At 40.5% G+C, this 14,471-nt stretch overlaps 3 protein-coding genes across 7 annotated transcripts; 2 read left to right on the top strand and 1 right to left on the bottom strand.

Annotated features, from left to right (window-relative positions):
- Positions 1–2,615: 2,615 nt before the first annotated feature.
- On the top strand, positions 2,616–5,705 carry LOC129832269 (calcineurin B homologous protein 2-like). Of its 3 annotated transcripts, none has more exons than XM_055896199.1 (7): positions 2,616–2,929; positions 3,531–3,603; positions 3,711–3,791; positions 4,077–4,201; positions 4,310–4,371; positions 4,742–4,864; positions 5,123–5,705. In XM_055896199.1, exons 1-7 carry the CDS (start codon positions 2,926–2,928, stop codon positions 5,174–5,176), a joined length of 522 nt encoding a protein of 173 aa, XP_055752174.1. In that variant the 5' UTR covers positions 2,616–2,925; the 3' UTR covers positions 5,177–5,705. The 3 variants fall into 3 exon arrangements, with proteins under 3 accessions (XP_055752174.1, XP_055752173.1, XP_055752175.1); XM_055896198.1 differs by having other exon boundaries at positions 2,616–2,913; XM_055896200.1 differs by lacking the exon at positions 5,123–5,705 and having other exon boundaries at positions 2,616–2,913; positions 4,616–4,834.
- A 563-nt stretch (positions 5,706–6,268) lies between these two features.
- Positions 6,269–9,195, bottom strand: LOC129832270 (cytochrome c oxidase subunit 7A2, mitochondrial-like). Its single transcript, XM_055896201.1, has 4 exons — positions 9,087–9,195; positions 7,024–7,110; positions 6,544–6,628; positions 6,269–6,430 (listed from the first exon to the last, which is right to left on the bottom strand). The coding sequence occupies exons 1-4, from the start codon at positions 9,099–9,101 to the stop codon at positions 6,375–6,377; spliced, it is 243 nt and encodes an 80-aa protein (XP_055752176.1). The 5' UTR covers positions 9,102–9,195; the 3' UTR covers positions 6,269–6,374.
- A 334-nt stretch (positions 9,196–9,529) lies between these two features.
- Positions 9,530–14,469, top strand: LOC129832266 (ribonuclease T2-like). Of its 3 annotated transcripts, none has more exons than XM_055896195.1 (10): positions 9,532–9,678; positions 10,010–10,141; positions 10,475–10,532; positions 10,625–10,692; positions 10,842–10,899; positions 10,982–11,049; positions 13,029–13,142; positions 13,260–13,308; positions 13,676–13,756; positions 14,044–14,469. In XM_055896195.1, the coding sequence occupies exons 2-10, from the start codon at positions 10,050–10,052 to the stop codon at positions 14,239–14,241; spliced, it is 786 nt and encodes a 261-aa protein (XP_055752170.1). In that variant the 5' UTR covers positions 9,532–9,678; positions 10,010–10,049; the 3' UTR covers positions 14,242–14,469. The 3 variants fall into 3 exon arrangements, with proteins under 3 accessions (XP_055752172.1, XP_055752170.1, XP_055752171.1); XM_055896196.1 differs by having other exon boundaries at positions 10,063–10,141; XM_055896197.1 differs by lacking the exon at positions 10,010–10,141 and having other exon boundaries at positions 9,530–9,678.
- Positions 14,470–14,471: the final 2 nt, after the last annotated feature.

Consider the following 14,471-nt stretch of genomic DNA (forward strand, 5'->3'; position numbering starts at 1 on the left):
ATTCAAAAGGTGTGGATTATAGGAAAGAAGAAATATAGAACAGAAATGAAAGCCAAACATGGAATCATCTCCTATCATAGAATAAACATTGTGAAAGAATCTATACATACGGTGGTGAACGACTATCAGCACAGAACAATGCATGCCTGTCAAGAGTCCAGACTGCTCAGTTTACTGTACTACAGCTAGGTCAACAAAACTTTTCTTGATTCTGCAAAGTTATACTGAAGGCAACTCACTCCTTTGGCCGTTTGAAATACTCTTGATTTATTACTGTACATAGTTCAACATCTGATAGGGAGAGAAAAAAGTAATGGGGGCTCTGAGTTACTGGTCTCCATTAAGATAAACAAACTGTAAATGGTGAAAAGGGAGATGTTATCTGGGAAAAATTCCAGCTCTTAAAAACGAAGAGCCTGCCATATGTAGAGGCTGCTTACTTGTGTAACAATAATAATAACATTTTTATAAGCCCAGGACTCAATCTGGGGCATGTTATACAGCAGCACACTGTGCTAAATTTGAGTCTGACTTCTTCTTTGTGCATGCTTGTGTGTGTGTGTGTGCGTGCGTGTGTGCGTGCGTGCGTGTCTAGTCTGGAGGAGACAGACGTGTTAACATCTAGTGAACCACCCTGCATGTTCACCTCTGCCACCAATGAGGAATTGAACAAAGGAGAGGAAAAACACCAGCTTTCTCACTCTCGTTGAGCGGAGAGCACTGATTGGACCACTCTGTCACTCTTACTTCCTAACTCTCTGTAAATTCCAATATGGAAGGAATGTCCAGCTCCATCCAGTGTGTCTTAGTGCTGTGGCTCCTGAGTGAGTGACTCGCCACATATGGTGTATGTTAACAACTAACGATAGAACAAGACATGGGGAGCAGCTTGCTAATGTCTCTCTTTGGCACTTGGGTGTGTGATCATGAGGGCTGAGGTATTTTCTGTCTGGCTGCCTTGGCATGGAGCCCTGGGCTTGACAATCACATCTTGTCAGTCGTCCTGGTTACATCTCTCATATTTACTTGTGTTATTACTCTACTATTTGGTTGAATGAAGGTGACCTGAATTATTATACCAAACTATGTTTGGGACATGACAGCAGCAGCGGAGTGGATGGATTTGACATCTATTTTATGTGAGACACAACACATTGCATATCCAGCCCTATAAATGCCTTTCTTTTCCAGAAAAACATGATTCAGCTACAAAGGACACATATTTATTTATGATAGATGTTTGTGGACAGAAAAAAGGCATTGATTTGTTTTGTTATTAGTGTTGACATTTGGTGTGAGTAGGCCTACTAAAATGTTCTTGTTGTTGGCAGCAATCTTTCTAGCCCACAAATGGTTCAAAAGTAAAGGTCAGCAAAGAGAATGATTCAAGTCTTGTGCTATTTAAATACATGAGCAAGGCAAGCATCACAGCTGCCAGTAATGTAAACAAATTCAAACCGTTGCTAACAAATGATCAGCTATTTTTATTTATCCTTTATTGAACTAGGCAAGACGACGCTGGGCCAATTGTGCGCCGCCCTATGAGACTCCCAATCACGGCCGGTTGTGATACAGCCTGGAATCAAACCAGGGTCTGTAGTGACACCTCTAGCACTGAGATGCAGTGCCTTAGACCGCTGCACCACTCGGGAGCAAGGATCCAGAATGCACAAATTGTATGTTTTTGTTGATGAAGAGAAAGACCCTTAATTTTGTTGATGTAGAAACCTGTTGCCTAGAAGTTTTATAAATATGAATAATTTTGAACACCGTTGTAGATCGGGATTTTATAGCACCAGGTTCATTCAGAAGGAACAGTTTTTGAGTCCCATGGACTATTATCTAACGGTTTTGAAAAAGTAGTATGCAGGAAATGTAGAGCAGTTCACTGACTCATGATACACAAACCAGCTTTCCAACTGATAGCTGATAACGGTCAGAGCTGACCCATACTATAACTAGACTACTCACAATGCACACGTTGTCCTACTAAGGAGTTGCATCTGTTTCCTTGCTATCTGAAAGGGATGGTGCCATCTAGTGTCAAAGGACCACTATAGCAACGTCTGCAAAGCATGTTTGATTTGCATGTAATACATTGTATTGGACAGTATAGTGATGGTCAGGCTACTCAGGAGCATACAGGCTAGTAGCCTATTATAATCATTAGGTTAAAGATTCCATTATGTAATGGATTAGTGTTGGTAGCTAGCTATTAGGGATGATATAAGGGCTCCCAAGTGGCGCAGCGGTCTAATGTCCTGCATCTCAGTGCAAGAGGTGTCACTACAGACCCTGGTTTGATTCCAGGCTGTATCACAACCGGCCGTGATTGGGAGTCTCATAGGGCGGCGCACAATTGGCCAAGAACAAAGAATTTGTTCTTAACTGACTTGCCTAGTTAAATAAAGGTTACGTTTAAAATATATAGCTATAATGCAAATATATTAATCAAAGATCCACTTTGCTATATATAATGCTATCCATGTTGGATAGTATATCCAGGCTATTGATAAAATTCTATATCATTCTTGGAGATCTGTTGTAGGAACAGACTTTGACTTTGAATGTGTGTTCTTGAAAACATATAAATCACGACCCCATTGGTCATTTGAACCCCTTGGTTTAACTGCCGTTGGGTAGATATGATGTCTGTCAATAGCCCTGAACTGCCTGACTTGACGTTCAATAAACCCTTGCTCTAGTCGAGGATATTAACGTTTATTTCATAGCTACACTCGTTTATCATTTCTCAACAATAGGCAATGGGAAGTTAGCAGGAAAATTTGAAGTTCCGGGACCTGACGTTTATTTATCGAGTGAAACAGATGTTGTTTTCTGTGGAAATGGGCTCGACAAACTCCACCCTGTCAAAAATTCCAAACGTCGAAGAATTAATGCAAGAAACGGGTTGTAAGTTCTCCGATGGGTAGGACTGTAATTTAGGCTACTATAAAATTGTATTGAGATTGTCATGATTATACAATGACTTCATAGTTTATGCCAAATTCGAAGGCAAATCTTTGAGTGGGCGTATAACGGATTTCATTATAGATGTTATTGTGACAGCTGTATGGAGCTCAGTTTTTCTTTTGCTTCTGTTGTATTTTTTCATCAAAGTTTTAAAGCGCAGACATGTTGAAATGTGTGCAAATTATTCATCGCTTTTGCAACCATAAGATTGATGCTTGACAGGTGCGCAAATTGCGCGCGGAACTTTGGTTGACCAAAATACGTATGCGTCTTACCCAACCAAATACAGTATTGGATGTCTAAGCTTTGAACAGAGAGTTATATTGACAAATACATATGGCTTTGATAAGTTGTAGGCAAATTCATCATTTGGCCTTTAGGCTACTTTTATAAATGCTTGAATAATTCATGGAGTGTTTGCTTGAGTGGTATCCAGAGCAATGAACTGGCCTCTATATGGTTATTGCATATATTGATTAAATTATTTGGTGTGCCACTGTCCTGCCCCATTACTAATAGCATGAATCTATGGTTCTCTTGTTTTCTCTTTATCATAGCCACCCCTGCACACATTGTTCGACTTTATGACCGTTTCGAAGCATTGGACAAGGAGAAGACCGGCCTTCTCCGGTAAGTGGTGGGACCATGTCAGCTTTATAGAGTTGACTAAAACAGTGCATTTCAGAATAACTTATGTCTGAATGTCTTGTCTTTGTTTTATCCCCATTACTGTGAAGCCCACAGGACTTTGGAGCCATTAATGGGTTGGCGATGAACCCCATTGGGGATCGGATCATTGGGTCTTTCTTCTCTCCAGGGTATAGAACAACATTTCTTCCATGTTTGAGTAACATTGCTGACTTGATAACCTCACCAATGAAATGGTAAGGTGAAGGTTAATGTCAATTTTCGCTGTAATAAAAAAGTCCATTCTTTTTGTAGGTCTCCTTAAAACAACAGAGAGCACAATCAACAAGACTAAATATTTATTCAACTTCAGTTGATTCTGTGCACCAATTTATTTATATTTTTATAAAATGTCCATGTACCCTGTACTTTTGGAATGTAAGCGGGTTCTGGTCTTAAAATAATATTTCTCTCAGACAGGAAACGGTGGACTTCCACTCCTTTGTGAGGATCCTGGCCCACTTCCGGCCTGAGGACAAAAAACGTCCCAAAGATCCCAGTATGCCTGAACCTGTCAACAGTAGGACCAGTAAAATCAAGTGTGAGTCCTCTGGCAGATATTTTTTGTTGTTGTGGTTGACTCAAAATAGATTTTAGCAATCAAATTCAACTCAGTCAGTTCTGCCCTGATTTTTCTCTTTCCTTTCAGTTGCTTTCCAACTATATGACCAGGACAAGGATGGCAAAATCTCCAGAGCAGAGCTTCTACAGGTCTGTAATAACTGTTGGCTTTACTGACAATTATACTCTGTATGGTGAGCAACACAATATACCACCAATGGTTAGTAATGCAAATTGTTTCTCTGTTGTAAACCAGGTCTTGTATGTCCCTGCAATTGATGGCTAAAATGCCTACACCCTATACCAAATGTATTCAAATCTTACACTACGAGGTCCGGATCCTGCTGGTTTTCTGTTCTACCTGATAATGAATTGCACCCACCGGTTGTCCCAGGTCTAAATCAGTCCCTGATTAGAGGGGAACAATGAAACAAGCAGTGGAACTGGCTTCAAGGTCGGGATTTGAATTTGAGGGACCTATAGAATGAAGCCCATTCGCCAATGGGTTTGGGATGTACAGGTGCTGCGGTCCATGCTGGGGATGCAGGTGACGGAGGAGCAGCTAGAGAGCATTGCCGACCGCACCATCCAGGAGGCTGATCTGGACAAGGATGATGCCATCTCCTTTGAGGAGTTCCGCAAGGTACCACCGGGAAGCGCTCTAACAATGAGATATCAACATGGGCCATTGCAGCACAGTGCAACCAGAATACTAAGTCATACACATAGAAAATTATGTTGGCCATTTCTGTAGTCAAACGGTATACCGTACGTTGTACGATGACAGTATTTTGCCTCTCTTCTCATATTCAGTGGCTGCATAATGCTGTATTTGATTGTGATGTAATATACCAATTCCACCATTCGTCGGTCTATCTTTGGCTTTTCTTTTTCCCTACAGTCCCTGGAGAAGGTAAACATCGACCACAAGATGAGCATTCGCTTCCTGCGCTAGCTAGAGTGGTTGCATTGGGTCAACTGACCGTTCACAGAGATGTAGCCCACTTTGTGTCTACTCATCCCTCCATGGTAAAAACAAGGCATCTGCAGGGAAATATTACTATATTACTGATTCTTTTATCTGGATGACTAACACTAAATACCTTAAATGACTGACTAATATGCTGTATCTTAATATGTTTACTGTATACTGGAGCATGGGGATCATGTTCCAAAGTATAACTGCACTATAGGCCTAATGTATAATTACATAGTAACTGCTTTTATATAATACAGTAAAATATAATTTAATAATTTGTTGTTGTTGCAGAACCCACATTTTAAATTGTGTTCATTTTTACAAGGGCAAACATAAGCTATTATGAAGGGAAACTGATACTTGAAGGTCACTCTTCCTTGTAAGACTTGACTGTAATACGTCTCTAGATGTAGCAGTCGTTGTCCAATTACACTGAACATTAGAACTATACATATGTCTATGAAAGTGATACAATATTTCTACAAATAAATATTTTGGTAAATGATATCATTCATTTATTCAGTTGCTTATGAGGAGAAAAAGCCATGAAACTTAAGCTTGGCTATAAATGTGATTCAATAGATTTCATTTTGAGAGAATGACAGTCCAACAAAACTAATGTCTACATTTTGACCCTGAGTTATGAAAGGGTCTGATTGTGACTGACTGGATAGCATTGAACTAATGTGTGCCAAAATGTATTTCTCAAATCTATGCATTTCTTTTGTCAGAAACATGGAATCTTAATGAAATAACCCTGTTGGTGGGTGGAGTGTTGTTTTGTAACTGATTTTCACATTTCAAGCGTCAGTACATTTAGCTTTTTGATGTTACTGATTGAAATAGTCACACCTCTTGTTGCTATCTACAGCCATGTAACACAGGGATATTTCCAAAGCTTGTTCCCTGTGAAATGTTCCTTATAATTTCTCTGATTGAATACAGAGTGGCAGGAATAGATATTTTCAATGAGGTTAAGGGAATTAACACATGGGCGATAGAGGGAAATATTTCTTAAGTGGTTGACATTTACACACACTGACATTCAGGCTTTCCTTGAGACAGAGGCATAACGGAGAGATTTATTCTGTACAGAAATTGTACCATGACATTAGAAGAAGTTCGGAAAGTGGAATTGATTCAAACAATAAACACATGCATTAGCAGGGCTTCCTCATTTGCCCTTAGGCTGACAGGCACATAGAATCCAGAATAAGGAGTATCCAGTGCCTAAAAAGAACAGAAAGACACAATGATTAGAACATATGTGATACGGCATAGAAAACCAGCACCACAATACTCCAAATGTACAGAGTGCGTTGACGGAGGAATGTAACATGTACCTGCGAGGGTGATGGTCATTGTTAGACGGTAGAGAAGGACATCAGTGGTCCCTCCCTTGATGTGGACTGGCAAGCCGTTGTCCGCCTGCAACCAAAGTCAGGGTTCAAATACCTATTCATGATCATGAATCATTGGAGGCTTTTATTGTAAGCCAAAAATAACTTTGTGATATGTGATGATGAAACCAGACTGAATTGCATTCCAGACCATTAATCTGAAGAACTGTACAACTATCCCCTCTGAGGTGCCAACCAACAACGGTGGTTCTCAGGCAATTCATCAAGCTTGCAACATGACACATACAGTAGATCCCAATCAGGTCAATGTTGCTCTAAAGTACTTGATTAAACATGTTCTGCAGACACTGATGAAGGTTGTGCTGCCAAAATCACATCTAAATTCACTGTTATTAAGACACCTCTGGTTTTCTTAGTTTGGGATTGTTTCTCATCCAGGTGTCCTAACGATGTCATGCTCACCTGGAATATCTTCTGATGATCTGGCACCTTGTTCTTCATCTGTTTGGTTGTTGTGCTGAAGGCTCTGGTAGCCAGCCGGGGCAGCTTCTGAAAGGATCCCACAGTCACAAAATCACCCATGTTACCCCGTGCCAGCAAAGGATGTGAAAGCTAGATTGAAAATACAGGGTTTATACCAAAACATTCCTTTGCATCCCTTACGGCCAAATGTGCAAAACAAATTGGTTGGATTCTTGATGGGACATGCTGACTGAGCGGCTGAGGCTAGGTGCTGTTTTCATAGTGTTTCTAGTAGAATAAATCATTTGATAATAACATTTACCTTTTCGATTCAACACCTGTTTTTCTCCTTTCACTTTGAAGGATGTGATACTAGCCTGTTGTTTCTTGTAAGAGGAAAGAGCTATGGAATAATCTTTGGGTTACTCTTACTTCCCTCTCCGTTGAAATAGTATACAGTCTTGGTTATGAGAGGAAGTACCCCCTTCTGTTTTAGACATTTTGAGTGGTTTGCATACACTGAAAAATGAGAGTCGCAAACGTTCCTTTTTCTTTTCTTTCAATAGCATGCAGGGGGAAAATTACACAGACTTTGAAGTGTGTATCACCTTCTTCACTATGTTTAAGAAATTCTGAGTGAATATACAATTTTGGCATCTTAGATACGCTTTCCATCCAAAGTGATGCTAGACATCAAATATGCTTGATTAAATCAACATCCTCCAAGATACAAAAAACAACCAAAAGCCTTCTCTGTAAACAAGGTAGAGATTCAACTTCCTTTGACAGATAATCTGTCACTCCTAATGAAATATGAAATCAGACCGAAATTCTTTAGATATTCTGTAAAAGGACACTGTCAAGTGCATACCGGTATTTAACCATTATTGTCAAATAGATAATCTGTTGAAAATCGGGGTCAACCCATACCATTTGTTCCGACCCATTATGTTTATTCATTATAACAGGACTATTTCATCACTGGGGACATGTGTTCTGAAAGAAAGTCATCTCTTTTCAAGTTTTTAATCTATTGATCTTGGTATCACGTAAACATTCTCTGTGAGGTCAATCTCTTACTACTTTTTACTATCACAGGCAAAAACCTTTCCATTTCATTGAAGACCATTTCGTATACTTGTATTGAGTTGGGTTCTGTCCCTTTAAGAAAACTGTGCCACAGTGTAATATCTACCAAGGTCAAATTGGGGGCCTGAACCAGCGGGGCGAGAACTGGCATTGCTGCCAGCCAATGACTGCCACTCAACCTGTGACATCAACCAATTAGATTACATATTTTGGAGGGAGAGAGGAACATTAAACCCTTTCCCTTGGACTAAATTCCATGTGTGTGTATACGTGTGTGCGTACGTATGTGGAAGCTATATGTGGACACGGCACAGTTTGCTTAGAGAAATCATAAAGGACCGATAGAGGAAATGTGAATCAATAAAAATATACAAGACTAATATACCATCGCATTTTTCCACCTCGCCGAGAAGTGAGAGGGATATGACCTCTCAGAAGGAGCCTGTAAACTACATATTTTAAAAGATCAATAAGACCCAGTTTGTATTACATTTTCATCTGAATGACAATATGAGTCCAATACGACCTCACAGAGAGATCATCTAGACAGATAGTAATATATCTCTGTAACTGCATTTCTCTAGAATGACATCAGAATCTTCTGGGACCACCCTTCTTGTTTAACTATCTAAAGTGGCTTATTTGCTGGCCTTACTCTCAGTTGACCACCGGGGCAGAGACGAGGCCCGCAACAGGTTATTTGAGGCCATAGTCTGTCTAACTTATCCCCCACACATACTGGACTGTTTTTATTTATTTGATACTTAGCAACAAGTAATCAGGAAACAGATATCACTACAGATTTTGCCTTCTACTCTCCACATTAATAAAAGGCTGTACAAAGGTCAGTCCAACTGTTCTCTTTCCAAATAAGATCCAAGAATCTATTAATAATATTTTAACTCTTTATACGATTCAGATTACTACTGGCAGCAGAGAGAACAGAAACATTTGGAAAAATTGAGATTTTTTACCAGTAGGTGATTCATGGTGGAGGTTGTACTCAGTGTGAAGCCTCTTGCTGCTTGTCTAGCTGTGGCCTGTTCAAGGGCGCAGTCACATATTGCAGCATTTCTGAATGCCAGCCAAACTATGGTCACCAGGAGAGACCAAACTCTGCTCAAGCCTTCCCACCAATGATCTACAATTGCTTCTTTGGTAGCTGTTGTTCACATTGATTTCTGCTCTCACACATCATTAAATATACATATGTTTATTTGAATTCAAATGAAATTCTTTATGGGCAAAATGTATGCTGCTCATTGACAGTTTGTACTTAGGTGATCTCATTCCTGTATTTGCATCATTCTAATGTATTCACTTGCTTTCAGTGCACACCGTCCATCTTCCAGTTGTGTGAATAATATTCTAGAAGAGTCTCAAAACTAGACACTCTTAGTTTCATTTCTGTGTTGAGGTCCTCAGAAAGAGGAACCGAGTCTGTTGTCTCACCTCTCCCCAGCTGTGATCATGAGATCAGGCAAACAGAGAGTTTTGGTTTAGCATTTTTCATTAGCAGGGAACTGTTGTTATAGATCAGTCACACATGATCATTCACTCTCTCTGGTAAGTCTCAAAACACATTTGTTATAGTTGTTCTATAGGGCTTGTGCACATGTTGTTGGTGTTTTGTAGGCATACGTGTATGGCTCTAGCTGTACTTGTTTGTAGTTAGAGACGTAAACAAAGATAGTAAGATTTAGCAAAGTGTAGACAAGCCCTGACTCAACAGTAAGGCATGCACCTGTGAAATGTACGATACCTCTTCAACTGGCATCTAACACAAGATGTTAGCACATCATTTGTTCTGACATTTCTGTGAATTGACTAGGTAGGCAGTTTCTTAGGTGTTTCTGAGAACAACATACTTCACACTTTTTTTCACATGCAATTGTAGCCAATATATTTAGGTCACACACTCCTAGACTAGCATCAATATGCTTTCACCAGTGCTGCTCATGGTGGCCTTGCTGACTGTCCTTACCGTCACCATGGAGTCTGACCACTGGACAGCAGACCAGCAGGAAAAGTAAGATTGGGATCTTGCGTTGTAAATACTTCAATCCAACAGTGAAATGTAGATCGATCAAGTGCAGAAGTTGGACTTCTCCATTTAAGTTGAGTTATTTTCAACTTCTATAGTACATTGTTAATTTTTGACTATAATACTGTCTTTTGGGACAAGCATAGTTGCATGTCAATCAAATCAATATATAAAGCCCTTCTTACATCAGCTGATGTCACAAAGTGCTGTACAGAAACCCAGCCTAAATGTGCCTCTATCGTGAGTGTGATGTACTGTTATGTTGAAATTTTAAATAGTCTTGGGCATGAGAATACAGAATCCTTCTATCTCTCCCAGGTTCTGTACATGGCAGTGTTTGAAGTTTACTCTGCAGTGGCCTGGGAGTTTCTGTTTGGTGAGTTCAACCACTTCTTCATAGCACTTCATCATCCTCATCGTCGTCAATCACCCATTCTTGTTATTCTAACTCAATCTAACTCTGCACAGGGTCTAAAGAATTCATCACAATGCAGAATACCTCCAAACATCCAGACGTGGACTATCCATGGACTATGGTAAAAATACAAACGTTTGGAGTTTAAATTAGTTATATATACCCATTCATTTTTGTCATTCCCCATCAGAATAAAACCTTTTGACTGACCTTAATAAACTGAATGAGAATGACAATTCATATCTGATCATTTTTCGATTTTTGACCTAGGCCTTCGAAAGCTCATACATGTTGTTCCTGCTGGCCAATATTCCACTCTGACCTCAAGGTAAAACATGTCTCTGGTTACAGTCACCATCGAAGGACAATGAAGAATCTGTGTGTTCAGAAGACATTCCTCTTTCTTTCAGGAGCTGGACCCCGAACTTTCTCAACTTTGGCCATCCCTACTCAAGACCCAATCCAGTTTTATCTTCTGGTAAGAGGCAGGATGGGGGTCAATTTTCAATGGAAGTACATTTTTCACATAAAAAGCTTCTCCTTTTCAGTTAATCGAGAAGTCATTAAAAATAAATTGCCTTTTTTTAAATTATTGAATTGGAATGTCAGTTTCCTTCCTGAAATGACTGGCTTTAATTCAAATTTACCCCAACCCCAGGTAAAAGGTCTACTTACCAAATTTGTTTCTTCAACCTTTACACTACCTGTTCCACCATCTCTAATATACAGTGCATTCAGAAATGATTCAGACCCCTTCACTTTTTCCACATTTTGTTACGTTACACCCTTATTCTAAAATTGATTAAATTGCATCAATCTACACACAATACCCCATAATGATAAAGCACTAACAGGTGTGTTAGTGTATTAAAAAAAAGAAAAAAAAGATCACATTTACATAAGTATTCAGACGCTTTACTCAGTACTTGGCTGAAGCACCTTTGGCAGCGATTACAGCCTCGAGTCTTCTTGGGTATGACGCTACAAGCTTGGCACACCTGTATTTGGGGAGTTTCCCCCATTCTTCTCTGCAAATCCTCTCAAGCTCTGTCAGGTTGGATGGGGAGCGTCGCTGCACAGCTATTTTCAGGTCTCTCCAGAGATATTAAATCGGTTCAGGTCCAGGCACTGGCTGGTCCACTCAAGGACATTCAGAGACTTGTCCTGATGCCACTCCTGCGTTGTCTTGGCTGTGTGCTCAGGGTCATTGTCCCGTTGGAAGGTGAACCTTCACCCCAGTCTGAGGTCCTGAGCACTCTGGAGCAGGTTTTCATCAAGGATATCTCTGTACTTTACTCTGTTCATCTTTCCCTCAATCCTGACTAGTCTCGCAGTCCCTGATAAACATCCACCCAGCATGATGCTGCCATTACCATGCTTCACCATAGGGATGGTGCCAGGTTTCCTCCAGATGTGACACTTGGCATTCAGGCCAAAGAATTCTATCTTGGTTTCATCATCAGAGAATCTTGTTTTTCATGGTCTGAGTCCTTTAGTGGCTTGTCTGACCACTCTACCCACCATAAAGCCCTGATTGGTGGAGTGCTGCAGAGATGGTTGGCCATCTGGAAAGTTCTCCCATCTCCACAGAGGAACTCTGGAGCTCTGTCAAAGTGACCATCGGGTTCTTGGTCACCTCCCTGACCAAGGCCCTTTTCACTCGATTGATCAGTTTGGCTGGGTGGCCAGCTCTAGGAAGAGTCTTGGTGGTTCCAAACTTCTTCAATTTAAGAATGATGGAGGCCACTGTGTTCTTGGGGACCTTCAATGCTGCAGAAATGTTTTGGTGCCCTTCCCCAGATCTGTGCCTTGATACAATCCTGTCTCGGAGCTCTACGGACAATTCCTTCGACCTCATGGCTTGGTTTTTGCCCTGACATGCACTGTCAACTGTGGGACCTTATATAGACAGGTGTGTGTCTTTCCAAATCATGTCCAATCAATTGAATTGACCACAGGTGGACTCCAATCAAGTTGTTGAAACATCTCGAGGATGATCACTGGAAACAAGATGCACCTGAGCTCAATTTCGAGTCTCATAGCAAAAGGTCTGAATACTTATTACATTTACATTACATTTAAGTCATTTAGCAGACGCTCTTATCCAGAGCGACTTACAAATTATGTAAATAAGGTTAAAAAAATACATTTACAAAAATTGCTAAAATCATGTTTTCGCTTTGTCATTATCGGGTATTGTGTGTTGATTGAAGATGGGGAAAATAATTTGATACATTTTAGAATGAGGCTGTAACATAACAAAATGTGGAAAAAGTCAAGGGGTCTGAATACTTTCCGAATGCACTGTACAACATTATTTTCTCTGTTAGATTGACTGGAAAGGTTCAGAGGTCCCCACAGAATAAAAGTTATTACCGTATTCCGGTTTGCAGTATAAAATATGTTACAGCTGCATAGCAGAGCGTGTCACTGAATGTCCCTGTGTTTCTCCAACAGGAAAGATGAATGGATCAAACATGGCTCTTGTGCTGCTTGTGTGGAGGGCATGAACTCTCCCTTGCGTTACTTCCAGATATGTCTGAAACTACGCGGGCGCTTCGATATTGACCGGTCAGCCCCACTGTTCACATTCACAAACCTAACCTGCCTGTTTCACCATTACACATAGTCAAACCTCTTGACGGCTTTTATCCTGGCTAAGCTACCTGTTCTCCACCTGTTATTCAGAGCCTTGGAGGACGCAGGCATAAAGCCCTCCTGTAACCAGTCTTATCCAGTAGGTAGTCACTATCACCTTGGGGAATGGTTAAGAGACAGCTATAGGCATGCATTGTGGTGTTTACAGAAGCTAAATTACAATGCTTTCATGTACAGACTGAGACACTACATCCAAATAAGGATATGAAGGCTATAATTCAATTATCTATTATTGTGTTTTTGCAGAATGGTTTTCAGTAGGATCTTATAAAATAGAACCACTTAAGTGAACTTGTTTGGTTGAGATCAGAAACCGAAACTCTGAGAACATGACAAATAATTTCCTATTTATGACAAAAAAGGCAATTAACATTGAACTTAAGTTTACATGGGGAAGTAGAATGAAACTTGAATTCAGTTACGGTATTTTTCTGCCATCTGTTCAGTACGATAAAGTCAACCATGCTCTGGCCCCAGTCATTGGAGATGACCCCGATGTCCAGATTCAGTGTATAAATGATGAAAAGGTAAGCTAAGAGCTCGGTAAGAATCCATAGCCTGTCTGCTCCATCATGCCAGCTACTTGTCACTCAAGTGTCATGCCAAACCTTTTGGAATAGGCAAGTGCAAAAACAAATCTGGGACCAAGCTAGAGTCACTGTAGTATTGTACCAAACCACACATTATCACCACTCGAGAGTTGTTTCCCTTTGGTGTAATTTGGCAGTGGCACTGATGCTTCCAAGATTTTGCAGATGTAGAGAAACTGTTTATTTGTGGGTATGTAAATGAAATCCCCCATCACTTCCCTCAGGGACGAGAAATATTGGTCCAGGTGAAGATCCCTCTGTCTCAAAACCTCACCCTTGGATGTCATCACGAAGAGGACCAGGGAGCTGAACCAGAACCTACCCAGCTCTGGCACACCTTTCCTGGGCACCCCTGTCCACAGGACTCCCCTGTCTTCTACTTCCCTATAAACCACGACCACCCACACCAGCCATGTGACTAGTGTTACGTCTGCCCTCAACACAGACGGGGCTGCCATGCCTGCTGGCTTAACCTAATAATAAACAAGTTCTTCAATTGCAGGGCTCACATCTTTGACACAGATTACATTTAAGGCACTCGTGTAATATGCAGGCACTTTATGTCCTTTAAGTATTTTGGTTTTGCAAACATGCTTTTGGTGAGTCCAAATATACATTTTGTTGGCAAAATAAATGAGTATTTTAAAGCACC

Source organism: Salvelinus fontinalis, chromosome 33 (genome assembly GCF_029448725.1).
Source record: "Salvelinus fontinalis isolate EN_2023a chromosome 33, ASM2944872v1, whole genome shotgun sequence".
Classification (NCBI taxonomy): Eukaryota; Metazoa; Chordata; class Actinopteri; order Salmoniformes; family Salmonidae; genus Salvelinus; species Salvelinus fontinalis.